Here is a 26,796-nt window from a genome sequence, read left to right as displayed (position 1 = left end):
CCCGTGTCCCCCGCATCGGCAGGCGGACTCCCAGCCACTGCGCCACCAGGGAAGCCCCTGGGCTTTTTATATGAAGAGAATTCTGCTTGATCTGATAATCAAATCAGCAGAAAGTCCAATGGTAACAGGACTTTGGTTTTTTTCACAGCTGATCTTTAAAGAAAGAAGGGCGGGGCTAACGCAGCAACCCAGGGAACAGTGGGATTTGTCCCCTGAAGCCATGTAACACATTGTGGTGATCACCACTGCCTGGGAGCTTGCCCTCCGAGATTACTTTGCTAAAGCTCCAGCATCCCCCAGGACTGCTGTATCAGCTTCTGCTGCCCTAAGACAAAGACACGCTGCCTCTGCCCCCAGACGTCCTGAGAGCGGCCTGGCTGTGGCCAAGCCACGGGGAAGGGCGCTGGCGCCTCCCGAAGTTGTGAAGTCTTCCTAGACGAGTGTGCAAGCCCCGGGTAACGAAGGGCGGAGGAAGACGTGCACGGACACTTTGGAGCACTGAAACCGGCAAACACAAAGGGACACGTTCCTCTCAAAGACTACATTCAAAATAGTTTAGCTACTGCAAATGGTCTGAATAGGGGAACGTTTTAACATGAAGTTTGTACTGCAGGCTTCTCCAGCCACGTGCAAGGCCCGACTTATCTGAGGTCGGTCGATCAGACAAGCAGGCCTCTGAGGCTTTCAGTGCTTGGAGCTGAGGGCAGGTAGAGCAGGGCGTCTTGTGAAGCTACCCATAACCCACGACACACCGCTCCCTGGGGCCAGCGTTCTGCAACAACGCACAGTGGCTGAAAAGAACACACAGGAGGTGCGAAGACCAGGACTGCAGGGAAAGAAGACACACAAAGCCGGGAGGTCAGTGCTCAACACCCGGGTTACACTCGGCCCAGCTCCTTAGAAAGGCTGCAGATGGTGTGTTTGAGGGAAGGTGAGAGGCGAGATGTGAGCCTTCTCCTTCTGAGAGGGCTACTCTGGGGAGCTGTTTCCTTCTAAGTGTGCCTGAAAAACACGCAGCTGACATACCCCATTTTAAAGAGTAGAGTCGTGGGGATCCACCTGACCTTAGAGTCAGAGCTGTGCCACAGCGCCATGCCCCAGGCCTGCCCCGCCCCACCCGGCCCCAGGGCTAGTCTGGCTGGCCAGACGCTCGCATCCCACCCCAACCCCCGCAAGTTAGAAATCATCAACTGTCTCTGGGCTGGTGGGGCACATGGACGGCAGCCAGAAATGTTACTTTGGCCTAAGAGTGGGAAAAAGACCCCAGGAAAGCAAAAGTCCTGGAGGTCAATGTTCCGCAGCCACCAAAAGGTGCCACGGGCCCCGCTGGCCAAGCACCCAGCACAGTACCACTGGCCCACGGAGATGGGCCAAGCTGGGTGGGCTCCTTAACAAGATGGGAGGGGGCAGGGAGGTAAAACGCCTCTGAGATCGCCACTGGACAGAAAGGGATGATCGTTACGTGGAAATGTCATTTTTGAAGAACTGCTTGACCATGTATTTTTCTATATTGTGTGAGGTCAGAATTAACAAGGGATCCTCTCCCTTTCAGTCTGGCCCAGAGGGCAAAGTCTTCACCTGCATCACACACGTTTCCCTTTCACTACGGGCGCTGCCATCATTTCTTCCACCTCTGTCCGCACCACCAGGGGAGGGTGCCGCCGGGAGAGCTGGAGGTTGTGAAATGACTCGGGCTACAGCTGGCAGAGAGCAGCGCGCCCTGGGTCACAGGGGCACCAATCAGGTGTGTGGATGGCCAGCTGCTACCCTCCTGACCCCCTAGCAGAGGATGGCTCTGAAGCCAGTTGGTGAGTTGAAGTATGTGAACTGGAGCGCCCCTCCCAGGGTGACTGTGCCTGACAGGCTCTGGGCCACAGAGACGCCACCATGCCCTTAACCAGCCCCATCCTTCCTGCTCTGCACACCCGACGGAGTGGCCCGTCAGCCACGGTCACCCTCCAGTCTAATGGGCATGATTGCTGGTTACAAATGGGAAGCATGGCCCGAATTCCTCCCCCGCTGATCTCCAGGACAGACTGATCTCATAATCTGGGATCATGTTATAAATTAAGAAAAACGAGCCAGACCGGTTAGCTGGTAGACGGGGGAATCCAGAGGCCTAAGGAGGCTGGCTGTCAGGTACACTGGAGCGTGTTAGGTGAGCGGCAGACAAAACCATACAGATATTTATTCTGCATTTGATTCCAAGGGTTCAGATGTCGAACGCTGTAATGAAGCCACTCACCTCTCCTCGGTGTTCTGACTCTGAAGTGCACTGGCCTGACCCAGGAGTGGCTGAGTGGTGCCACTGATTCCTGGCCCTCCAAGGCCTGGGAGACTCAACCCCGAGACGGGGCCCAGAATCAGAGAACTCGGAAGGCCACATGGGTGGTCTCAGTGGCATCAGACATTGTTTGGGCCGATTCCTGAGGTATCTCTCCTGTCCCCAGAACACGAGGGTCTGGCTCTCTTGCGCAGTGGCTCACAGACACATGACCACGGCAGAAACACCAAGCCCCTGGCGGGGCTGCGCTTCAGCCAGTTTCCTCTGGGCAGCATGTGAGAAAGGGCTCCCTGCTATTATTATTATTATTTTTTAGTTCATCCAGATCTAGCTTCAAAGGGTCCCTAAACTTCTTTGCCCCATCTGGACCTGAAAACAGGAGCTGATTTTCACAAGCCAAATTCTCGTTGCATTTGGACAGAACGAATACTGTGTCTTTTATATTTTCTTTGTATTTCTCTTCAATAGTTGCTTGACCCAACATCTTTCTGTCTGCTCTATACAATGAAAATACAAACTAAATGAGAATAGAAAAAAATAATTAAAGCATTAAATTGTACAAATTACAAATCTGTTCCAAAATATACTTACATTAAATAAAATACGCATTTCAGTAAGAGATCTACAGTGAACGACCATATGCATTCTGGGAAGCTTCACGACACCTGGGCAGGGCCAACATTCGTGGAAGGAGCGAAGGGAATTCGCATCCAATCACGGTTTGCAGCGGGTTCTGACCGCCGTCTGCGAGCTACACTGAGCACATCATTAGCATCGCCTGGGCAGGGACTGACTGGGGAAAGGGGAGAAGCAAGCTCTAGCCTCAATGCTGAGTTCATCACAACTTCTCGAGAATCTCATTAACAGCCTATACAGTACAGTTTCAAAAAAGTAAACATGTTAAGGTAAGCAGACAACTCTTTAGGACCCGAAGCACATTTTCTGGCTGTATTTATGCGGAACTCTCTGTCTACAATGGGCGGTCGTGAAGAGGTGCTTCCTCGGGACGGCATGGTCGCGGGACTGGGGCGGCCCAGCAGGACTGAGGGGAGCCAGGGACGGGAGGAGACTCCCTTCTCGTTTCAGCTGGAGACAAGCTGGTAGCGCACAGTCCACGGCCCCGCAGCCCTCTCCTCCTGTCATCTGGCGTAGCGCTTAATGTAGTCTTCAACTTTATTCCGGAAGTCCTCCTGTGGGGCAGAGGGATCGGGCAGAGGGGAGGAAGGGGGGGTGAGTCAGCGCAGGGTGACACTTCAGGGACAAGCTGCGTGCCCCCGAGCCAAGGGCCCCCGCCAGCTCTCGGGAGGGCGTGCAGGGTCCGGCCTCCAATCCTCCAGTCGCCAAGGTGGCAGGAGACTCAGAGACCCACGGGACTGAGTGCCACCTCCCTGTCACTCTGGGTGCCGGGAGGGGACACAAACAAGCTGTGGGCGGACGGGAACCGAAGACCCTTCGTTGTGCGGACGGGGAGAGTGAGATCCACCAGTGTGGTCAAGGTCACGATGCGGGTCCGGCCGGGACTCTGGACCACAAATGGGCATGAGCCTTGGCTGCGGCTCTCAGGAAGACCCTTGTGTCCTGATCTGTCTGCCCAGGACCCTGCTACCTATGGCCCAAGTGCAGCCCGCCATCAGGGTGACCACCCTGCCCGAGAGGAGAGGTGGGCTTGCTACGGAGGGCCCTCCTTGGGCATCAAGCAGAGGCCACCTGGGGGCCTGGGCTGATCCCTCAGGGGTAAAAACGCTGTATGGATGCAGGTATCTCCCAGGCTAGCGCGAGAGGGAAAGCCACCTCAGATCTGAGCCAACGCCCCAAGTGTGTCCCCAGGTCTTTTCTCTCTAAGGTCAGGAGCAAAATTCCCTGGCCTTACAGGACTGGGAAGGGCCCCTGGGACTGTCTGAGCCACGAGTGACTTGGAGCCTGTCCACCTCAGAACACCCGCCCGCATTTGGTGGCGGGACAGCCTGTGACCTGAAGGCAGGCTCTCAACCCTCTCACCCCTACCCACAGCTGCACACAGGGTCCCAGGCTTCAGTCCCATCCAGCAAGAGGCACAGCCCCGGGCCCTGCCTGCTGCAGGGGCCACCTGGGAGGCGCGGGCGGAACGGGCCTGCTCTCCTCGGCCACGCTGCAGTCACTCTTTCAGGGTGGGGCGGGTTCAAGGAAAGGGGAGAAGGGGACCCCTGTGGTCGCCACCAGGAGGCCCAGGACTGTGCTCAGAGGCTCCCTCACAGCTGTCTGCCCGCAGCCAACACGGGCTGCACAGAAGCCCTGGCTGTCTTCAGCAAAACTCTCACAAGGTCACCTCCACGGTACCCAGCTGCCGACATACCATCGGCTCCCAGGCAGCCGCGGCCAAAGCTCCTGGGATGTGGAGTGACGATCCCACAGACACCCAGGACCACAGGTGCCTCAGCTCAGCCTTAATCACCTTTGCTCTCGTCAGTGAGAAGACCACGAACCCTGGGGCCAAACCGCCTGGGTTCAAATCTTGGGGTCCGCCCCTTCCCGGCAAGTCTTTCACTTCCTGGTGGCCCTGCTCCCTCAGCAGCAAATCAGGGGCAAGAGTCCCTCCCTCGTGGGTTGTCAGGGAAACAAGTGTGTCTGGGAGCAGGTATGACACTGCCTGGCACCTGGAGGGCCACGCAGGGCTGCTGCTACACCACGTCACCACTGCCCTCCTGCTGCCCTGCCCCAGTCACACGGGGCCTCTGAAGCATCGCTGAACACCAGGAGCGCAGTCCTGCCTCAGGGCCTTTGCGCTGCTGCTGAGGCCTCTGGAACGCTCCCGCCTGAGGTCCACTTGGTTCACAACCGGCCTCTACTCACATCTTACCAGAAGGGCTTTCCCTGAGAACCCGACATAAAGCAGCAACACCCATATCTGCGAAGCACAATAAAATGAAGTCTGCCTGTAAGCTGCAAGTCTCTTCCTATTTCATACAAAGAGCAGGAAACACCCTTCCGAGAACAATGAAAAATAAACAATCGTAACATGTTTTTTCTCCTCCTGGCTCTATAAGGGTGTTCCCTCCCGACAAGGTTTAGTCTACAGGGGCTACAACTGTTAGTTAGTGCTGAGTGGGGACATCCTTGTTGGGCACAATGACAATGACAGGTGGAGTTAGAACTTGAACAGAGCCTCCTGGGGGCCCGCCTGCAAGGCTTGTCAGCACAGCGGACAAAGGCTCCTCCCCGCCAGGGCCGCCCCGAGGGTGTAGATGGCTGACTGCCAAAGGCCGGCGAGGCGAGACTGAAGACCTCGGCCGCCTCCCGGCCTGCTCAGCAGGACATGGCCTCCTCTGCCTGCCCGACCAGAGGCACCCGCTGACCCTCCGGGGCCACCGCCTGGCTCTCTGCTCCCCGCATGCCGGGACACGTGCCGGGGGGCCCTCCTGCCTGCCCTTCGGGGCCCTGCTAAGGCCAGCTGTGGTGAACACCACACGTGGCACATTTAAAATGCCCGCGCGCTCTGGCACATGGTAGGTCTTACATGTACAGAAGCAGCTGACCTCAACATTAAGCACGGTATTTGGAACCAGCTTGATGGCCTTTAGAACGTCCTACGTTCAGAGCCACGTCAGCCGATCCAACAGCGTTAGGTGGCTGACTCCTGGGCAGGGCAAGGATTCACAGGGAATGTGGCTCAGAAAACGAAACGTGAGGTCCTGTGACTAAATGGAGTCAGCGCCGCAGAGCTGTCTGCTTAGGCCCGACCAGCTCCGAACAACCTCCAGCAGCCTCACCTCGGCCACGCTCGGCCGCCTCCCAGGCTCCTGCCCCAGACCCTGTGCCTTGTGCCCGCACACTGTAAGGATGTGTGTACGAAGGGCATTTACTGCAGCGCTGTCTGTAGCTGGAAAATAATCCCGTGGAAAAACCTGAGTGCCCAGCCATAAGAGAACGGTTGAGAAAAGTACGGTAGAGACACACCACAGGATATTATTCAACAGCTCCTAAAATGAACGAGTGATAGTTTATGCACTGACTTGGAGGGAAAAAGCGAAAATACACGAACAACGACAACAAAACAAACACGACCCCATCGCTGTGGGCTCGCGTGCGCCTGCACTCTGGGAAGGTGTGGAGGGCGGTCAGCCCGCTGGGTGGCGGCAGAGGTGGCGGGGGTGGGGGGGTGGGGGGGCGGTAACACCCTTGGTTCGGTCTCCCTTCTGTGCTCCTACGCCATCATGCGGTAAAGCGATGGCCGCCTGTTGTAGGTCACTCATACTGAACTCTACCAGGAAACCACACCTAAAAACACTTCTGTCTGACCTCGGGTCAAACACTTTTCTCAGACCACTCACATTTATTATAATACATCATTCATACATTGCTTTAAATTCTAGTCCCATTTAATTCAATGGGATTTAATTCTAGTTAAATTCTAGTCACCATTCTCAGTTTCATACTTATTTAATCAAGGGGCAGTAATTATCTTTTCACCAAATACATCAACCTAGAATATTCCTGTTACTAACTTACCTTGTCCCGCAAATGATGTTCTGCAGCTTCAATATTCAGTGGGTCATCAAAATTCAAAAGATCCTTAAAAAGAGAGAAACTCAAAGTAAACAATGGAAAGAATCTGTTTTTCTGCTGTTGCAAGTCTTCATTTTATGAAGCAGGCAACAGAAACCTAATCAGCAAATGACAGAACGACCCAGAGCTGAAAAAACTCCAGAGAACTAAAGTTCCTTTTGATGTAGGAGCACTGAACGTGAGATACATTTTCAGATGGTGATTAATGGTCCACTGAAAAAAGGCAGGGATGTGTTTACCCACGATTATCCAACGTTTGGTGAGGAAAGAGTGACCACACTAATTTCTAATGCTAGTTTTGATACTTGGGGAATGACAAACCACTCTTATTATGAGCATTTCTAAATAAAAAATCCTATTAATTTTTCCTTAAAAATTCATTTTCTCCTTTATTTTGTGATTAACAACTCCGTCTTCTAAGTCTATGTTTCTATTCTGACTTTGCCTAGACTCTCCCTTCACCTTTAACTCACCTCCACAAGCACGGCACTCACAATCCAGTAGGAAGGACGTCTGCAACCCGACCTAACAACGTAGGATGGTGCCACTGTGGCCAGGGCTCCCTGGCCCCAGGGAACCAGCACCAGACCCTTTCCACCTTAGAAGAGCCCTGGAATGCTACTCCCCCCCACCCCCAAGAATAATGACGGATTTTAGATTTAGATTGAAGACCGTGTCTTTCCTTTATACTGCCTAGTCCTCTTCTTAAAGGTCAGGGTAGAAACATTTGTTATGTTGAGTCACTGCTTTCCAAAGCCACTGATGGATCATTGTAAAGACAACTGTTGTTTCTCCTGAGGAGAAATGTTTAATCTGGGGATTGTATTCCTGATTTGGAAATAAATATGGGTGTGACCAATATGTCACAAATACAGCCAGGAAAAATTATAAATCTCCATGATCATTAACAGCTGGGAAATTAGTTCCAAGTCCCAGAAACAGGCAGAAATATAAAGCACATATTATATGAGAATCCCGGTGCATATAAAGACTTACACCAGACATACAGAATTCTTCATCTTCTTTACCATGTATTTTACCTAAAATGAATATGTGAGTTGGAATAACCGTTATAGACTTCATTAGCAAGTTTGATGGGCTCTTTAGAATTTGGAAGGTTTGGAGTGCTTAGAGAGAGGGGGACCCACCAGATGTCCTTCAAAAGAGAAGCAGCACAACTGCCAGGCAGGTTTTAAACCACGCTCCAGCCTTTGCATCTCCAGAAGTAAAACTTCATTCACTTCAATGGAGAAGCCAAAAACAATCACAACAAAACAGCTGAGACCAGCAGAAACCTGTCCAGATGGCCCGGTACCCCTTGGGTATTGCCTTCTCCTGGAGATTACGGCAGGTCCCGAAATCAGGAGGTGTTACCGGACCACCCGGTGACATCAGCCGAGAAGGCAGGGGGGGCAGGCACTTAGGGGTCTCCTCTGGGCTCTGCTCTGCTGTCTTTCACTGGCTGAGGACGGCAGGGTGAGGAAGCAGTCCCGCCGTCCTGGGGGCTGTCCAGGATGGGCTCGTCTTCATGGGGGGACTTAGGTTTTACCAAAAGTAGCAGAGGTTTTTTTTTTTTTTTTTTTTTTGCCCAGAGACAGATCCCTGAAGCTTATTTCTTTCAAAGCTTCTTTATGATCAAAAAGCCAAAACTCAAAGGAACGAATAATCCTATATGAAACTCCAAATACCAGCCTTCCCCCTTTTCCCTTCTCCTACACCTCTTCCCGCCCTCCAGCCCCCGCCTGAGAGGTGCTGTTCTCTGAGGACAGCACACTTCACTGATTAAGAGAATAATTCTAAGGTTCTGGGTTTGTGAAAAGCCCAAAGGTTGGTGACCACACACTCCTTCTCCCAAACCGGGCCCCTGGGAGCGAAGGAAGCTGTGGACTGGCTGCCGGTGAGAGCGGACGGTGTGAGGTGGGCCAGGCGCTCCCAGAGGGGCCTGCGTGGAGGAGACCACAGCGAGCGGAACTGGCCCACGCCGGCCCCCGGGAGCGAGGCGGCCACGACAGCAGGGCGGAAGTGGGGACGCTCTGCTCCCGCCCCTCCCGGCCCCAGGACCTCCCAGAGTGTCACTCCAAAGCCCCCTCAGTTCTTGTCTCACTGCTCCTCTGATTCACAAAGGTGCCAAAGAAAAGGGGGTTTTAGTGCGCCCACACCGCTGGTTTTGATCCCCTCATGTTATCCTTGATGCGGTCTTTAAAACCAGGAGGCAGAGGAATCAAGAAAAACTTGGGATTCTGGTCAACATACTTACAGTAAACAAAGAGTTTAATCCCCAAACAACATCCTGAAATGAGAAAGGCAGACAAAAACAAGTTTCAGGTAGGGATGGTCTCTAAGAGATGAACCAGTTAAGTCAGCATATAGTGGAAGAGGTTAGTTTTCTGCAGGAGTTATTTTAAAAGGTAGGGCCTAGGGCTTCCCTGGTGGCGCAGTGGTTGAGAGTCCGCCTGCCGATGCAGGGGACGCGGGTTCGTGCCCCGGTCTGGGAAGATCCCACATGCCGCGGATCCTGTGCTCCGCAACAGGAGAGGCCACAACAGTGAGAGGCCCACGTACCGCAAAAAAAAAAAAAAAAAAAAAAAAACGTAGGGCCTAGAAAGTTAATCTCAGGCTCCCCCTTGCAACCTGGGGGACAGCATCCTGCGCAGCAGCTCTGTTACCAGCCATTGCTCGCTTTTTGTGCACTTGGCACAGACTGAGACCTACGAGTGGTTTTAGGTGGGACAGCGTTTGTAATCCATGCCTGACTGAGCCAAAGTGGACATGTGTGGAAAAACGTTACGAGAGAGAGAGGCAGGGAGACGGCACGTGTGATATGCCACACGGCTCTCGGAGCTTCACAAACAGGCTGACTGGAGGCCCACGGCCCTTTCAAGTTGAAAGGTGGGACCATCAGTGTCAGAGCAGCAGGACGGTCACCAGGGAAGACGGTGACTGGCTCAGAAGACCACGCCTTTGTGCTGAAGTGCAGGCTGGGAACATGGCTGCCCCTAAACCCAGTCCCAGGCGATCACTCTTCTGGGCAGGATCGATCCCTCAGCAGACAGGGAGAGGCTACGACCGTGTGGGACCAGTTCACCACTCAGTCAAAGAAGATGGCAAAAGTCAGGTAGCTGCTTACTACTAGGTGAACACTGCCCAAAAGTCCTGACTCCTTCTGATAAAAGGTCAGGCGTGGGGAGAAACTGCAGGTGCCTACGGACAGCACCATGGAAAAGCCCTGAGGCGAAGCACAGCTGGCGGCCTCACGTGGGTACCCACGACACGCACCCCCGAAACCCACTCAAGCCATGTTGGAGAAGCAACTGGGGCCACTTATTTAGTCCCTGTGGCTCCCCTTTCCACCCCCTGCCCCAGCAGAGGGGCCCCCGTGCAGCACACCTGGCTGCACCCTGCCACCCCTCCTCTGTCCAGTGTAACTCAAGAGCAGACACAGAACATCCAGCCTTTCCTTCCTCCGTCTCTACCCACGCCTGGCGAGTCTCCACTGCTTAAAGGGGGAGACAACTATCAAGGACTGGGGCGAATAGCAAGACGAGGGTAGAAACAGTAAACCACCGAAGCACAAACCGTAAACGGTAAAGGGCAGAGGGGAGAGGAGATGACCCGACACCCTAATCCCCGCCCCCAACCGAAGAGAAGTGGGGGCAGAGGAGCTGAGCAGGGCCAGCGCCTGGCCAGCAGCCCCAGGCAGTAGTGGCGGGTGGGCAGCGTGGGCCCGTCCACCCATGCAGATGGGACAGCGTGGACATCGCTGTCCTTACAGGAGGCTGGCTGCCAATGGAGGGGCATCCGGGGAGGTGTGGGCAAAGGACACTCTACCTTCAGTGTCCTCGTGGGGGCCCAGCCGGTGCCGTCAATCGAATGTTCTCTCAGTAAACTGAAACAGACACAGAAAGGCACAGCGGTCAGCAGGGAGCAGGCTCCAGTCCCACGAGCTGCTCAGCGTGATTTCTGTCGGAACGGAGGTGCACGTCTCATGCAGTCCGTCTCTTCTCTGTGGCTCCACAGTTTCCTGTGTCGCTACAGAAGGCCTTCTCTGCCTCACGCCTGTATGGGTCCTCCAGTCTAATCGCGAGTGTTATTTTTATGTATTGTACACTCAGCAGGGGAAAAGCATGCTCAAATCAGAACATACAGAGCGCATCTGTCAATTTAACATTCGGAAAAGGATGGTGACAACAATGACAGCGGAGCTTCCTGTTTGTGTGTCAGCAGGACCCAACACTCACCCAGTGCCCCAAGACCAAAGAGGGAGGGGTCCCATGCTACAGAGGAGAAACCAAGGCGCAGGGCAGCACCCGCCCCAGGGCACGCGCCCCCAAATGGAGCTGTACACTCACACCCACGTGAGCACCTAGCACATGATTTTAATAGCTGTTTAAAAAATAAAAGCAGATTAACACAGAATTCTGGAAGGTGCTCACCCATGGGTGGGAGGACCACGCTCAGGGAAGGTCACGTGGGCTCCAGGGGTACGTGATGTGAGCTGACCTAAGAGTCATTTTCATGACTGTTCTATCAACTGCAAATGCACAGCATATACTCTCATATAAATAACCATTCCATACTTTGAAAAATTACCACTTACTACCTAGTTTCATTCTGGTGAAAAAAGGAGCTTGGCATTGTTGAATTATATCACACTGTTGCTTTCACCTGAACCTAACAGCTCCTAAGATAACACGTCAGTGTGAGGCTTTCCAGGTCATACTTGTTACTGTTAAGAAAATTTTTGAATCAGAACACGTTCAAATTCACAAAAATCAATGACGATCAGGAGAAAACACAAATATGCAGAATTTGAATCAATGCCATAATCTTAATTGCCCATGAAGATCAGTTAGAATAAATAAAACTAACCTACAGCTTACTTCGAGCACCAAAAAGAAAACTCCCATCATGCACCCTAATCCCATCTACCCGGGGCACGTCTTTCCACCCTGCAGAGGTATCAGTGAGTTGTTGAGATAAAATCTCTACAACTTTTGAATAACTTTTTGGGAACCAACTGCCCAATCCTGGTGGTTTATATGATCCAACGAGAGACTTCTTTACTAAGACAGGGGGAAGAATTATTTCTGATCTAGCTTATCCTTTTCATTTATAGACCTTATTGCAATTTTAGCTATACCCTTGTTTACTTGTTTAGTGCCTGTCTCCCCACCAGCTGGCAGACCCCATAAAGCAGAGATCGCAAACTGCTCCCCACTGTGTCTGGGCTCAACCAACATTAGCTGATGGAAGGCAGGCGGGCAGACTGGGCGACCAGTCAGCGCCCTCTGAGCTTCCCCGTCAACAAGCACAGACGGAGCAGGACTCTGCCCCTGGAGGCCAGGTGCGCCCATGTCTGGGGCCGCAGATCTGGGCAGGGTGACACCACGGAGGTTCAGGCCCAGCCTGAGCAGATGGCAGTCCCGAGGGAGCTCAGGTGACAGCCACGTGGCCATCAGAGAGGGTACAGGCAAGGGGACAGAGGATGCCCCAGGGACTACACTGGAAACTCAGGTTCTAGGAGAACAAAAATCTGAAGTGCAACCGCCGGGTTCATGGCCCTGGTCCCTCCAATCCCACAGACATAGCACTGCTGGCCCTGAGCCAAGAGCAGGGTGTGGGCCCTTGGTGGGAACAGGGCAAGTCTCACTAAGAGAAGCAAAAAGCACCCCTGTGACTAGACGAGACCCCATGGAGCGCCAGGCACGTCATTTCCTTTATTCAGGAGATGCCATGTCCAAAACATGTGTCCAAAACCATCGCTGGACACTCTAGTTTTTCACAAAGAGGTAGTCTTTGTACATAAACCTGGCACACTACTTCCCTCAGTCAAATTCCCAGAGGTGCAGCTGACAGGTCCGAGGGTATATACAAGTTAAATGTAGGCCTTATGGCTGAAGGACCAATGAAAGGTGTACAGGTACACGCACTCTCCAGTGGAATGAGGGAGCCTGTTCTCACACACACTTTGCTTTTGTATCTGCCAGTCTGAGAAGTGGTGAGCGGCGTCCCCTTGCTTCCACGTGTCCTCTGATCACCAAGGAGACTGAGCATCAAGGAGACGCTCACCACCCGCTGTTTCTCCTGTGAATCACCTACTTGTAGGCAATGCTCATTTTCCGGTGGATATGTCCCATCGTTTATCATATTGATTGAAAGGACTGTTTACATACAAAGGATGTAATCTTTTTTTTTTTTTTTTTTTTTTTTTGTGGTACGCGGGCCTCTCACTGTTGTGGCCTCTCCCGTTGCGGAGCACAGGCTCCGGACGCGCAGGCTCAGCGACCATGGCTCACGGGCCCAGCCACTCCGCGGCATGTGGGATCTTCCCGGACCGGGGCACGAACCCGTGTCCCCTGCATCGGCAGGCGGACTCTCAACCACTGCGCCACCAGGGAAGCCCCACAAAGGATGTAATCTTGCTGATCTTTTCTCTTTCAATTTTGTGCTTTTGTATTTTTAATTTTAATGTGGCTAAACCTATCAATGATTTTCCTTTAAAGTTTCTGTCTTTTGTAGCAGGCTACAAATTTAACCAAATTTAACTACAAATTTAACCAAATTTACATTTAACCATCTGTTAAATTCCTATTATACTTTGCTAATAATCTGATTTCTCAGAAGACTGCAAAAGTGAGTCGAGAAATGCCCTCTCTGGACCTAATTCTGACCGGAGAAGGGGACGTGACAGGAAGTGGAGTGTGGGGAGCCCCCAGGAGAGTGGGCACAGGTGAAAAGCCTGGGGAGACAAGGCCGGACCAGAAACCACTTACAATCTGGACCTGAAGATCATAGATTTTTAAAGTTTCAATACTTAAAGGACAGATACTTAAAAGGGAGGATGACTGACTTATAAAGTGTATTTTTAACTCTCTTTTTTTTTTTTGGCGGGATCGTGGTTCCCCAACCAGGGACTGAACCTGGGTCCTTGGCAGTGAGAGCATGGAGGCCTAACCACTGGACCACCAGGGAATTCCCATTAACTAGCTATTAAAAAATGAAGCTGATATGAAAGAAAAGGGCGCTCCACATACAAATAAAATGGGGGGATGAACCCTAGCGGTTGTCCTCGCAGGGAGGAGCGGCCACAGTGCACATGTGGGGAGAAGAGGGTAAAAGGACAGGACACAGAGGCAGGGCCTGAGGAGGGGCCAGCTCACAGTCAGAGGGCAAAGGACACACCGGAGAAGCCCTGTCTGCCTGCTTTCCAGGTTCCCGCAGTCCCGAAGCTGGCAGTGGTGGGGCGGGGGCTTGGCCCGGGGGTCCAGCACCAGAGCCTCTACAAGTTAACCTCACTGCCCTACCAGAGAAAGCGCAAGACGCAGAAAAATAAAGCCCACAAGCTAAATTTACTTAAAAACGACAACAACCAACACTCTACGCAACGCCTCCAGTTCTCTACGTTAGTGACCAGCAAGCTTAGGGCGGCACGAAGTCACTGACCCCTGACCATCTGCCATTGGAAGGGTGGGGACCCAGGCACGACTGGCAAGGCTTATCCTGCTACGAAATTGCTCCTGTGCGCATCAAGACGATTTGGGAAAGAGGACATTTAAATACAAGTGCCTGGGTCTTCTGAAGCCTCCCGTCCACATCCCCCCACCCTGGATTCCATTACTCATATTCTCCCCTCTTAGCTAAAATCAGCCAGACGGAGGGAAAAGGGTAAGGGCCCTCGAGGGGGGCACCTGGGTGGACTGCAGAGTGCAGCCAGAAGCCTCCCTAACATCGGCCCAGCCTCAAGATCTCCTCTCGGGGGAGATACCGTGTAGAAAGCCCATCACTCACACACGGTGCTCACAACACGGAAGACGGGAATGCAGATAAACTCACCTGAGACATATCTCGCCTGTCTCTGTGATGTTGGGGTGCCAGATCCTCGTCAGGCATCTCACTTTAGGAGGCTGCAACACAGAAGGAAGAGATCACAGGCTCTCCAGAGCCTTCCACCAACCCCGCCCAGGGCCTTGTCTCACCACTCACATGGCTCAGCAGGCACCGGCTCCGCCACCCCCGCAGCAGTGTTTGCACACTGCATGCACCGTGCCGCTCGCACGGGTAAAGCCTGCCCGCACCCGTAACAGGACCCCTCTACAGGCCCCGGGGCTGCCGGCGGCTGGTGCCGGCGGCTGGGCTTCTGCGTCCTCTGACCCTGCCTGGGCCTAGGCTGTGCAGGAGGAGCCACGGTGCCCTTCGGGGAGGAGCTCTGCAGCCTCCAGGCCCCACTGCCTACGGGAGCCCGCGGCCTCCTTGACGCTACGTAGCTGAGCTACGGCTGAAATACTGCCCCTCACGGCGGCACTGGCCCCCTCTGTGCGTGTCTCTGAAGGCGTTGTTGTCATTTACTTTCTTCTAGGTGCAAGTCCTAGCCCACTTTATACTTAAAGGAGGAGACAACGAACACAAGTACATGGGAATGAGGCACATCAGCAGTACTCAGGGTGAAGCATGTTTGCATAAAACTGTTCTTTTACTATTCCTCTGTTTTAAAAGCAATCCATACTCACCTAAGAAAACAACAAAAAGGAAAGCTATCTGCACATCTACATATATAGAGAATATAAAACTCTCCCCAGAAATAATCTCTAGTAACACCTGATGCACATGTTGGAGCCTCTGTTCTAGGCGACACACAGGTGCGTGTGACGCACATTCATTTTTCTTTACAGAAGTAGGGAAATGTGCTATACATTTCTTTTCCATGTTTATTTTTGTCACCATTTCAGATGACTTTGGGCTTTTGTGCATTCCACGGTACAAACACTAGTATTTAACAAGCCAGTTCCCTATTACTGGACGTTTAGGTTGCTTCCCACTTCCACTACAAACCTGCTGGATCAACGCTGTCTTCATTCGCATCCATGATATTTCCCCAGGATGAAGGCCAGGAAGGGGAGGGGCTGCCAGAGAGCAGGCTGCGCACTCAGCGCCAAGTGCCCTCGCCTCCAGAGAGGCCGCGAGCCCACCCACCTGCAGCGGGTGCGCCTCTTCCCCAGGCCCAGTTCCACCGCGAGGGGGCCTTGCTTTGAGGAGCTTGACAGTCGTCTCACAGAACCTCACCAGACAGCTCATCTCACAGATACGAAACCTTCGTCATCAAATTTTTATCTTTGATACCAATCTAGAAAATCTTTCACCATCCAGATCTTCTCCTGTACTATTTCTAGTACTCTAATAGTTTCAGCTCCTTATTTGTATAAAACAAACATATTTTTCAGTACCCTCGTAAGTTTTCTTCCTGATTTCAAAACACCATGACATCAGAAGGTCAAATATGTCATGTCACCTAGACTCCCCAAAATGATTAATCCAACCATGCAGATGTAGGCGTCTGAGGATTACAGAATTTAGGTTCACAGTGAGCTGAAATCAACTGAATACGCTCATTTGCTTTCCTGCAAGTAATCAGGAATGCATTCGACAGAAGGAATGCTAGCACAGCCTGCACTTTCAGCAGGGCCTTCAGGCTGAAGAGGGAAGGTCAGTGTCACTGGCGCTGTACATATTGGTAAATCTCTCTAATGAACACTGAACGCAGGTAACCTACTGGGTAGAGCGCATCACCAACTCAGGATCTGAAGGGACTGAAGGCTCACCCCCTCCCTCCTCTGAGGCCCCAACACACAGTCGCCCCGCCGAGTGTCCAGGCGGCTCCAAGGGTCCGACTGCACTTGCCCCTCTCCTCCTTGTCCCTTCACACCGTCCAGTTAGATGTTGGTGCAGCCGCCCCCCGGGCCAATGGCCCTCGTAACAGCGGTCCCCCACAAAGAGAGCAAACCTCTGCACCAGAACTGTGGTCCTGGATTCTGACACACACTTTCTAAACTGAACCATTCTTGTAGACCCTTACCGCCCCCAAAGCAAGACCAAGAAATACCAGCTCCACCTCCTACCTCAGTGGTGGCATGACCAGCCATCCCATCACACAGCTAAGGGTTTAGTATATGACAAAGACTGCAGTGCAAATCAATGGGGAAGCAGGGACTCTTCAGTGGACAACTGGCTAACCATTCGGAAAAGTACAGTTAGATATTCACTTAGAGCTTTATTCCACATAAACGACACAGAACTCTAAGAGGACTAGAAGAAAACGTGGATGAGTTACCTTGGGGTCTGAAGGCCTGTTTTAAGCATTTCACAACATGAAAAATTCAAGAAGGAAAAGTAGATTTGACTACAGTGGTGAAAAAAAAAAAAACACAAACTTTTATAGAACAACAAAAAAATGAAAAACAGGAAAATGTTTACAGCACAGCTAAGTAAACTAAGAAAAAGTTTCATATAATTTCTATATAAGAACTCTTATAATAAAAAAAAAATACCTCAAAGGAAAAAAAGGGCTAAGCACATAACAACAGCTCATAAAAGACATAAAGAGCTAATAAGTAGGAGAAAAATTTAGCATCCTACTTATTTAAGAAATGAAAATTCAAATGACATTTAGATACCACTTATTTCCTCCCAAAATAGCAAAAAGAAAAAAAATAATGAAAATATCCCATGTTGGTAAGGGTTTAGGAAAAAGGGAATTTTCAAACACTGATGGTGGGGATGTCAACTGGAAAAACTCTCTGGAGGGCAACTGGATAGTACTGATAAAAAGCCTTAAAATTAGCATCAGTTACTCAGTACCTGTAATTCCACTTCTAAGAATTTATGCAAAGACAGCGGCAGGCATGCACAAGCTGCTGTCTAGGACATGTATCACAGCACTGCTTATTCCAGGGGTCAGTAAACTACAGCCCATGGACCAAATAAGGCCAGGCCTGTTTTCACGTGGTCTATAATCTAAGCATGGCCTTTACAGTTTTAAAAGGTTGTTTTAAAAAAAGAATATACGACAGAGACCATATATGGTCCACAAGGCCTAAAATATTTACTATTTTGCCCCTTACATAAAGTCTGGTTCACATAATCAAAATATTGGTCAGCCAGTGATCAACTATAAAGGATTAGTTTAAAACCATGATACATCATACAATTAAGTGTTCTTACTAATGATGATGTCATTATATATTAAGTGACATGATAACATACGTTCTCACGATACTATGATGTTAAAAAAAACCCAAGTTACCAAGCTATGTGTAGCGTGATCCCACTCGTATGTATGATTATATATTGTGCATAACATACATCAAAAAGTTAACGGTGATCATCTCTGGATGGAGAGATAACAGGTGATTAATATTCTATTTTTGCATAGTGGTATTTTCTCAATTTTCCACAGAGTATAATAAATTACATAAAAAGAAGAGGGGTGACTGGGTATTCAAGTGTTACTTGTGGTACCTCCGGTTCTCCTCCTTCTGGAAACGTGGCAGGGCAGCCCTTCCTGACCCCTCTCAGGGCTGGTCACGGTCACATTACTCGATTTGGTTGCATCACATAACCTCACTTCCAGGGGGAGAGAAAAGCCGCATTCCTTTCTCCTGCTTCAGCACACGGTTTCCTCTGACCACTCACAGCAAAATGCCATGGGAGCATCGTGAGGCCTGGGACATCACAGCCAAGCTGCCATCTGCACTCAGGCCTCCTCCGGGCATCCCCATCACATTGGTTCGTCACTGTTTCTGTGTCCAGAGACTTAGCTTCTTCAAAGGCCGCTCGACTCTCATCTCCAGCCTACAGTGTCTGACACAGAATCCAGCGCATTTTAGGAGCTCATTAAACGTCAGTCAATCATTGCAGCCTACTTCTAGGACTGAGAGAGATTATGAGGCAGCTGGAGACTGTGAGATAAAGTTCAGGCAAAAAAGGACAAAGATCCCAAGGAAATCTGCCTTTCAGCTGCTGGGGCGGAGGGGTGTGAGGGGTGAGGGGGCACCAAACAGGTGTATTCTTTCTGTTCTAAAAAAGTTTATTCTAAAATAATGATCTACTTTACTGCTTAAAAGGTTTTCATTCACAACCTTAATAACTGACCTTAATTATAGGAACTATAAGTGTTAGGGGTTAAAAACAAATTCCTCATGAAGTACAGAAATCATGTGAATTATGGCATTAGAGCAAATGAATCCTGAGAAAGCGCCACAAACCCTTTCAGGCTGACTTGCTAAAAACTGGCTGTTCTCCTCATCCAGATGAAACATGAATTCCTTCAAGTCTGCCCTCATAATCTCTACCCATTTGCTTGTAACCTATGTATTTGCATGTGCTGGTTTAATCTGCAACACCATAAACTTGTTGGGGGGCAGAGAGCACGCCAAGCACTGGATGCCTGGTGTGGCAGCCCCTGCCCAGCACTGGAAATACAGTGAGATTAAGACACCTCCAGACTCTTCCTTCAGGGAGCAGATGGTCTAGTGAAGAAAGACACTAAGAAGAATTCTGTCGATAAAGCTTAACCGCAGAAAAGGTGAACAGAACTACCTCTGTATCATTGAAGAACTTTACCTCACGCACCCTGGAGGCAGGGCAGCCCTCTGCGCCCTGCGTGAGCTTGTGACCCTCACTGGCCTGCTGGTAAGGCAGCTGCGCCACCTCTGCCTGGATGAGAGGCAGCGAGGCCCTCACGGCAGCAGGGTGGCGTCTGGATACAGCCCCGAGGGCCTGGCCTCTCAGGGCTTCCTGGCTGGAGAACACGGGTCTCCTTCCTGATGAAACAGGACTAGCCCATCATTTAGAAATTTTCCAAAGGAGACAGAAACTAAAACATAGAAATGTAAGGTCTTTACACGCCACCAGTTAATACAGGAAAAGTGTCTTGGAGGCTCAGTGGCTTTCTATCCTCTGTTTATTTCATTTCCTACTTCTCTGCTTCTTAAACGGGGAGTATGACAAACATTTCCTCACTACCAAGCGGCCACCAGGTGCGGTGGGAAGGGCACACATTAGGAAGCCGGGCAGCTCTGGACAAGAATCAGCTTTGGCAGTTGAGCCGCCTAGACCGGCAAAGCCAACACGTTCTTGACCTCACCTTTCTGAGCCCTAGCTTCCTGATGGGAAAGACAGGAGCATTAATGTCACCGACAGAACTGCTGGGGAGTGACATAAGGTGAAACTGAGTGGAGCCACCTGACACACAGAAGCCCTCGACAGACTCTGCTCCCTCCTTGGCGTTTCTGAGGTTTTGCTTTCTCCTCACACTTGGAAAAAGACACTCTGCCACTAAATGAGGCCAATGCACCCGAACTACGGTTCTCAGCCCCGCCAAACTCTCTGCTTTTCTGAAGCCTGTCACAAACTCACCGCCCTTTAATTTTAACATTCTCTAGATGAGTAACCCATGGATATGGCATATGTCCAGAAGGTTAGAGAGTCTAGAGTTTTAAGTACCGCACGTCGGGCTGTTTCCAGAAACCATCAAAACAGCCCCAAATCCTTAATATGTGCGCACTTAAACCAAGTTCTCAAACTGCTCTCACCTGAGGGAGTGCAGTGCTCTGTCAGGCCAGGTCCCCCTGTTGGTGATCAGGGAAATAGGGGAAGTCTCAGCGGGTGGCTGGCTGGCTGGATTGACAAAGACCTGAAATGCATATTTTCCTGTCTTCACTTAAAGATTAAATTTATTTTTTGTTTTTCTTGGACTGCTAACTCTCCCATCCTCATAAATTACATTTCCAAAAGAGCTTTTAATACGGTAGCCCAGTAAAGATCAATTTCCATAGACAGAAGTTTGGCTTTAAACAAGCAAGTGTTGCAGCCACTGACCTAGACTTGGGCGGCGGAGATGGGCCGAGGTCGCGGGGAGCAGGTGGCTCCCCCTGTCAGGAAAGGAGGGAGCAGTTACTGCAGGGAGAGCAACGGGACACACGCTGTGCCCGACTCCCACAGCCTCAGGTTAACAGGAGACTGAACTTTACCATCAGACTTTTCTTTCCTAGTCGACAGGCCAGAGAAGGCTGAGGAACATCATGGGGGGAAAGATGTATATCACATCGGCAGAGCTGGCCACGTGCCAACCTCGGCAGCTCAGGGATGGAGAGGGCCCGCGTACCACGCCCACTCTGGCGCCCGACTCAGGGGTGTGCAGTGCTGTTCCGAACCTTCACTGATTTCTCACAGCCACAGTGAAAATGCCCCCAAAACCCCAAATCTGAGTTTTCTCACCTCTCCACTATTCCCCAACCCTGATTCTTCATTCAAGTAGACCTGGTCAACTTGACCTGTACACAGGTTGCCAGTTCTCATTTCCATACCCACTGACACAGTTGCAGAGACGTCCTCGTCACCTAGAACACCCGCCCCAGTTGTGCATGAGCCAACCCGAGACAGGACGACTCCAATTCTAGTTCTCCTCAGAAGCTTAACTGGCCCCGACCACTTTCCAAAAGTGACCCTCTCTCTTCCTTCTCTGAATTCCTCTAAAGCATTCTCCTATTATTAACCAATATCACTGTCTGCTACTTACCACTTTTACCATTTTATGATAACTTCCTACACTTTCTCTCACCTTCCTAATGGGTCGGCATGTTCCTTAAAAGCAAAGACAGATGTGACAGCACTTGGCACGGTTATTACTGGGAGGGTCCTGGAGGGATCAACATGTAGCTAGGGGTGTAAATCACTCATAATTTGAAACTACAGGTCATTGTTCTTTTCCAAAATTCTAAAACGCACATTTTATACACTTCTGGAACTGTGCTGTTATACCATAAACAAAACTACAGTTTAAAATAAAATGCTCTTTTCTCCAGTGCCAGAATCTAACAAGATTTGCATGAAATACCCAGGCAGCCCCCTGCAGAGGTGCCAGCCTCGGGGGGTAATTCCAGTCCCGGCAGAGCTGCACCCCAGCACATACTGGCACACGGTCCTCGCAAGCACTTGTTGAGAAAGGGAGCCTCTCCGCTAACACTCTCAAGAATGCTGATGAGGGGCATTAACCACACAAGTGTCAGCCATCTCGTGCTCAGCCCCAGGACTGGGTGGGCTGCACTCGGACACAACGCGGGGGGACTGCCGGGCCCTGTGACGGCCACCCGCCACAAGAAGGGGGAACAGCGGCTCAAGCGCGGGCTACTCACCACCATGTTGTACGCATCAGGAACTTCAGTTTCAAACTGAAATTTTCCACCCTGGTAGTAACCCTCATCTATCAAAAAACACAAAACAAAACAAAAAAATCCTTTAAATTAAAAAAAAAAAAGGAAACAAAAGGCAAACACTATGTTAGCATATGGCAAATACAGAGAATTAAGAGTTGAAAAAGAGGACTGCAGGGCTCCTTTGTTACTTCACCAGCCTCGCCCCTGACCTGACGGTTACAAGTCAGCCCACACTGACTGGCGCCTGCAGCGCTCTCCTCCTCACTGGCCACGTGCCCTCGGGAAAAGGGAGGCCTCTCCTGGGAGACTGGCCCCCTCCCTGCGCTCAGCCCCTCGGTCCCGGCCCGCGGCACCCAGTGCCTCCCCTCAATGACAGGTGACCACCTTGCTTCAGCGCTCGGTCACCTGTGTGCCGCTGGTCTCCCCACGAGAATCAGCTCCACGGGGGAGGCAGGCTTGTGCTGACTGCTTTTCCCCGGTGCCTGGCACGTGGCTTCCAGTCACTCGGCAAACACTGACTGAGCATGGACCCTCTGCCAGGCCCTGCTCCAGACCCTGGCCGGGGACACGGCAGTGAACCAGCCAGACAAAATCACCGTCTCAGCGACTGTGCCCGGTCAGCACTCGTGGGCTGGCTGGCCGAGCGCTTGGTACAGCCTTCAGAACAGAGCAGGCCCTCTGGAAAGGGGCTGGAGGGTATGCAGAAGAATGTCCAGGGTCAGAGCGGCACCGCTGTGTCCCCCCCGCCGCCCCAGGTCTGCAGACCCCACAGCTCAGTCCCAACTCCCTCGCTGCACTGCCCACCTCTCTGCCTCTCCTGGAGTCCACCGGCGGTGGGCTCGGCTGAGTTGCAAGCGCTGCTGGTGTGGCTGCCAACAGAGGGTGCTCCAGCACGAATGCCCCCCACAGGAGTTAAATTACTCTGAACTTCACAATTTGATAAAATTACCACCATCTTTAAAACGAATGTTCAACTTCCTCTAAAATATTATCATCGTGAACAAATCAGCAATATTACATTTTATCACTTCCCTCAGCTTTTTATATAAAATGAACATTTAATAGGAAGTTGTTGGTCTCAAACCAGCCACCACTAAAAAACCATTTTTCTTCTTTAAGGGCGTTGAGATTGTGTCAACATTTATGTCTGCCCCGCAGTTAGAACTCGCCTTATCTCGCTGTGTTACACAGGGAGCCCTCTGTGCCCTGGAGCCTACTCCCTCCTTCCTGCCAGGAACCGTACGCTAGTGTCTTCCAGCCAGGGTACGGGTACTGCGGGGAGGACACACTGTCCACGGGGTATGTGGGCACTGACAGCTTTAACGGAATCCACTTCTAGATGGCCAGTGTCCACGAGTGCCCTATCATGAAATCAATCTGCCCAACAGTACTTGTGAGGCCAAGGAGTCATGCCAGCTGTCCCTTCCCACCTCCCCCTTCACTGTCTTTCTCCCACTTGTAAAAGAAGGCCTCCTGCTCATCTAGCCTCTCCCTATGATGCACTGCACCAAGGTGTGATGCACTGGTCACAGTAAAGCTCCTTGAATCGAGGCACTATGCAGGCTTGTGCCTTTCCCTATCTTACACCCCTTTCTGTAAAGGGCAAAGCATGGCGTTAAAGATAAGATGTCCCAGTTCAAGTTGGAATGTCTTGAAGTTAGACACACGTGGAGCCTGATGGCAGGGATGATTAGATTTCATTTAGTAATGTCAATCACGGGACTACTGGAAAAGAATGCCTCACCCCCATGAGAAGCAAGCAAAGAGGGTGCCAAGAAGCAAGAGGCCCGTGCCTTCCCCCGCGCGGTGCCAGCCCCGCACCTCACCTCTCCACTAGGGGTTAAACTCGGAAGTCAGGCAGCTGTTGGAGACACATCTTAATTTAGAGGCTTCGCCAGAGAGAGAGTCTTGGCAGTTAGAACTGGTCCTGCCTACTGATGCACACGGCAGAAGTTTCTGATACACTGAATGAGCTAAATCTGCAGCCACGAGTTTTTGTCAACCCTAAGTTTTTAATATCATATTGGTAGGGGTAAGAGGAAATTAATATCACAATTTTCTCAATGCTTTCTGAATATTTCAGGTAACATGAGAGGCCGTCAAGTGAAGAATGATGGGTATGATTAGCGGTCGGTTGGCAGGTCTTAGGAAAGTGGTTTTGGTGCGTACCTCGGAAAATGCGACACAAAGGGATTCTAATGACTGGGTTTGTAAAGCCATTTCCAACCAGGTGGTTCCCAACTCTTTGCTTTCAACAAAATAGAAGAAGGAACCTAATCTAGTAATCAGCTGAAAGACCACAGTAAAATACCTTGTATGATTTTAGGCCCCTAACTTTGAAGTCCAGGGACACAAAGACGTAGTGACAACAAACACCTTCCGTGCCTGCCTACTTATTTATATGAACAAGCAGTTCTCAGTGTCTATACCTACAAAGACAAAAGGAAGGAATAAAACTGATATTGACCCCTTCTTTCTGGCATTAAGTAACATCATTCACAAGCACATCAACTAAATCAGAAAAATGCTAAGAGCAGCCTCTCGCTCTCAGATACATCGCCGATGAAATGCTATTCTGTTTAGTAACCATCACCATTTATCCAACAAACATTTGATGAGTGCTACTATGTGCCAGGCACTGTTCTAGGCACCACCAGCAAGAGACCTTCCTGCCCTCATGAAGCTTACATTCTAGTGGGAAGAAACAAAGTAAGTAAGTTAATCGTATAACAGAAAGTGAAAAAGAGCTGAGGGGCCAGGAGGTGGGAGGAGCTGCAATTTTAAATAGGGAGGTCTGAGAGGGAAGGCTGGAAAACGGAGGGTATCCGGGAGAAGAACACTCCAGGTATGGAAGAGTGGTGAGAGACCCATGAGAGCGCCTGATGCATTCAGGGCACATGCAGAGGCCAGAAGGTGAGGAAGGGGAAGGGGAAGCTGCGGCTGCGGAGGTAGCAGGCCTGGCCTCGCAGGCCACTGCTAAGTGCACTGGCTTTTCTTCAGCAAGGCAGGGAGCCACAAGAGGGGCCTGAGCAGAGGAGGGGCAGGACCACAGAAACATCATGCTGGTTAGGAGCAGGGTAGGAGCAGCTGGAGTAGAGATACTGTGATGGTAGCAACACCAGGATTTGCTGGCAGATTAGGGGTGGGGTGGGGAAGAAAGGAGTCGAAGCGCTGCGCTGTTTGACCCTGCAATGGAGAAGGGCAGAGCCGTCACCTCGAAGATAAAAAGACTGCAGAGGGCACAGGTGCGCCAAGTCCAACATCAGATTTGAGATTAATTTGAGATTTCATGTCAACAACCAAGTGGAGACACTGATCGCAGCTGGCAGATCTTTCTGGACAGATCTTTCTGGAGTGTAGGGGAGAGGTCAGGGCTGCATGCGAGGTTTGGGAGCTGTGTATAAGAGCATCCAGATTTCATGAGCTGGCGAGGTCCCCAAGGGCCTGACTATGGAGGTCCAAGGACAGTACAAAGCCTTGAGGCATCCCCGACTTGGGTCAGGAGACGGGACAGGAGGGGCAGTGGCAGCAACAGAAGAAAACCAGGAGCCAGGAGCTGGTACAAACAACAACTGTAACAATCGTTCAAAAGAAAATGCTCAACACCCAGGAGTCTCACAGTGATAGGAACTTCTTAAATAAATATAAATATATAGTTACAAAACAGTATGACAGGGTGAAAAAATTCTTATAGGCAGAGGAATGTTTATATTAGGATAAAATTCTGTGAGACAAGTGAAATAAAAATATATGAGTGCAAGGAGAAAAGGCAGCCACGAACATTTCCAACCATTAAAGTGCAGCCTGTTCATATACATATGTATTTTTTTAATGCATGCTGGCGGGTGTAGCCTTGGTATTTAGATTCTACTGGAAACATTTTAAAGAGTAAAATAATACTTTCCCCTTTAAATGTCAATATTTACAGCACACTGGAAATTACATTCTATGCAAATTTTAAACTTAAGGGCAGGAAAAACACAATCCTTGCCAAGATAACCTTGTAGATCGGGGTCGGCAAACTCTCTGAAAAGGGCCAGGCGCTACGTACCTGGGGCTTTGGGCTACAGGTCTCTGTCATGTACTGTTTTGTTTTATTTTTTATCTTTTTAAATAGTCCTTTGAAAATGTAGAAACCATTCTCGGCTCGAGGGCTGCACAACTGGCCCGGGGTGGGCTTTGGCTCACAGGCCTGGCTTGCGCACACTCAGGTGAAAATATAGCAAAAGAAAACTGCGGCGCCAAGCTGAGCGACACTGAGCGCCCGTGCTGCGGGCTCTCTGAAGAGGGAGAGCCAATGTGGGCTGAGCTAGCCAGGGGAGCCTGTGGGGCGGGCGTTACGGAAGACCTGAAGACAAGCACCGCCAGCAGCACAGCAACAAGCACGCTGACACGTGGAGCGTGGACCACGCGCAGCCGCCGGAAGCTCTGCTCACGTACCCAGTCCGCCACACTGCGGCTGCTTTAAAGGAGCCACTGAGGCACATGGACTGAGTACCAGCTGCTCCACAGCTGGCAGGCTGCTTCACATCAGGCGGTGTCACAGGGACCTGGGGATGAGCAGGTCAAGGGAAAGGAGACAGAGTGGGGGTGGGGGGGCGCGAGGGGAGCAGAGAGAGGAAGGCCGCTGGGAGCAGAGGAGGAGCCAGGCCGGGCGGAGCTGCAGACAGACCCCGAGTCAGCTGTGAGAGAGGGGTGCTGAGATTCAGAGGAAACCGCGAACATGAGGAAAGAAATGGAGAAGACATTTTAGATGTAGTAAACAGAATATCAGGAGCTAAAAAACATAATATCTGAAACGAACACTTCACTGGATGAGCCTCAGAGTCAATCAAGTGCTGCAGGGATTTGCCTGGCGTCCCGTGGTTAGCACTCGGCGCTCTCATTGCCAAGGGCACAGGTTCAATCCCTGGTCAGGGAACTAAGATTCCACAAGCCGTGCAGTGTGGCCAAAAACAAAACAAACAAAACTCAGCAGAA

General features: G+C 50.9%; 1 protein-coding gene across 2 annotated transcripts in view; it reads right to left on the bottom strand.

Moving 5' to 3' along the window:
* Window positions 1-2,647: 2,647 nt before the first annotated feature.
* UBE2F (ubiquitin conjugating enzyme E2 F (putative)) overlaps window positions 2,648-26,796 on the bottom strand; it is a 52,320-nt gene continuing 28,171 nt past the window's right edge. Inside the window, exons 5-10 of one of the 2 annotated variants that reach the window (XM_082840888.1) lie at window positions 21,796-21,863; window positions 14,660-14,730; window positions 10,655-10,712; window positions 9,084-9,116; window positions 6,770-6,832; window positions 2,648-3,474 (exon numbers count right to left, since the gene is read on the bottom strand). In XM_082840888.1, coding sequence (XP_082697014.1) covers window positions 3,424-3,474; window positions 6,770-6,832; window positions 9,084-9,116; window positions 10,655-10,712; window positions 14,660-14,730; window positions 21,796-21,863 — 344 coding nt within the window. In that variant the 3' untranslated portion in view covers window positions 2,648-3,423. The remainder of the gene's footprint in view (window positions 3,475-6,769; window positions 6,833-9,083; window positions 9,117-10,654; window positions 10,713-14,659; window positions 14,731-21,795; window positions 21,864-26,796) is intronic. The other variant, XM_082840889.1, reaches the window with a different exon arrangement.

This window comes from Leucopleurus acutus (genome assembly GCF_964270905.1).
Source record: "Leucopleurus acutus genome assembly, chromosome: 6".
Classification (NCBI taxonomy): domain Eukaryota; kingdom Metazoa; phylum Chordata; class Mammalia; order Artiodactyla; family Delphinidae; genus Leucopleurus; species Leucopleurus acutus.
The sequence above is the reverse complement of the archived record's forward strand: the minus strand, read 5'-3'. Positions and strand labels throughout refer to the sequence as shown.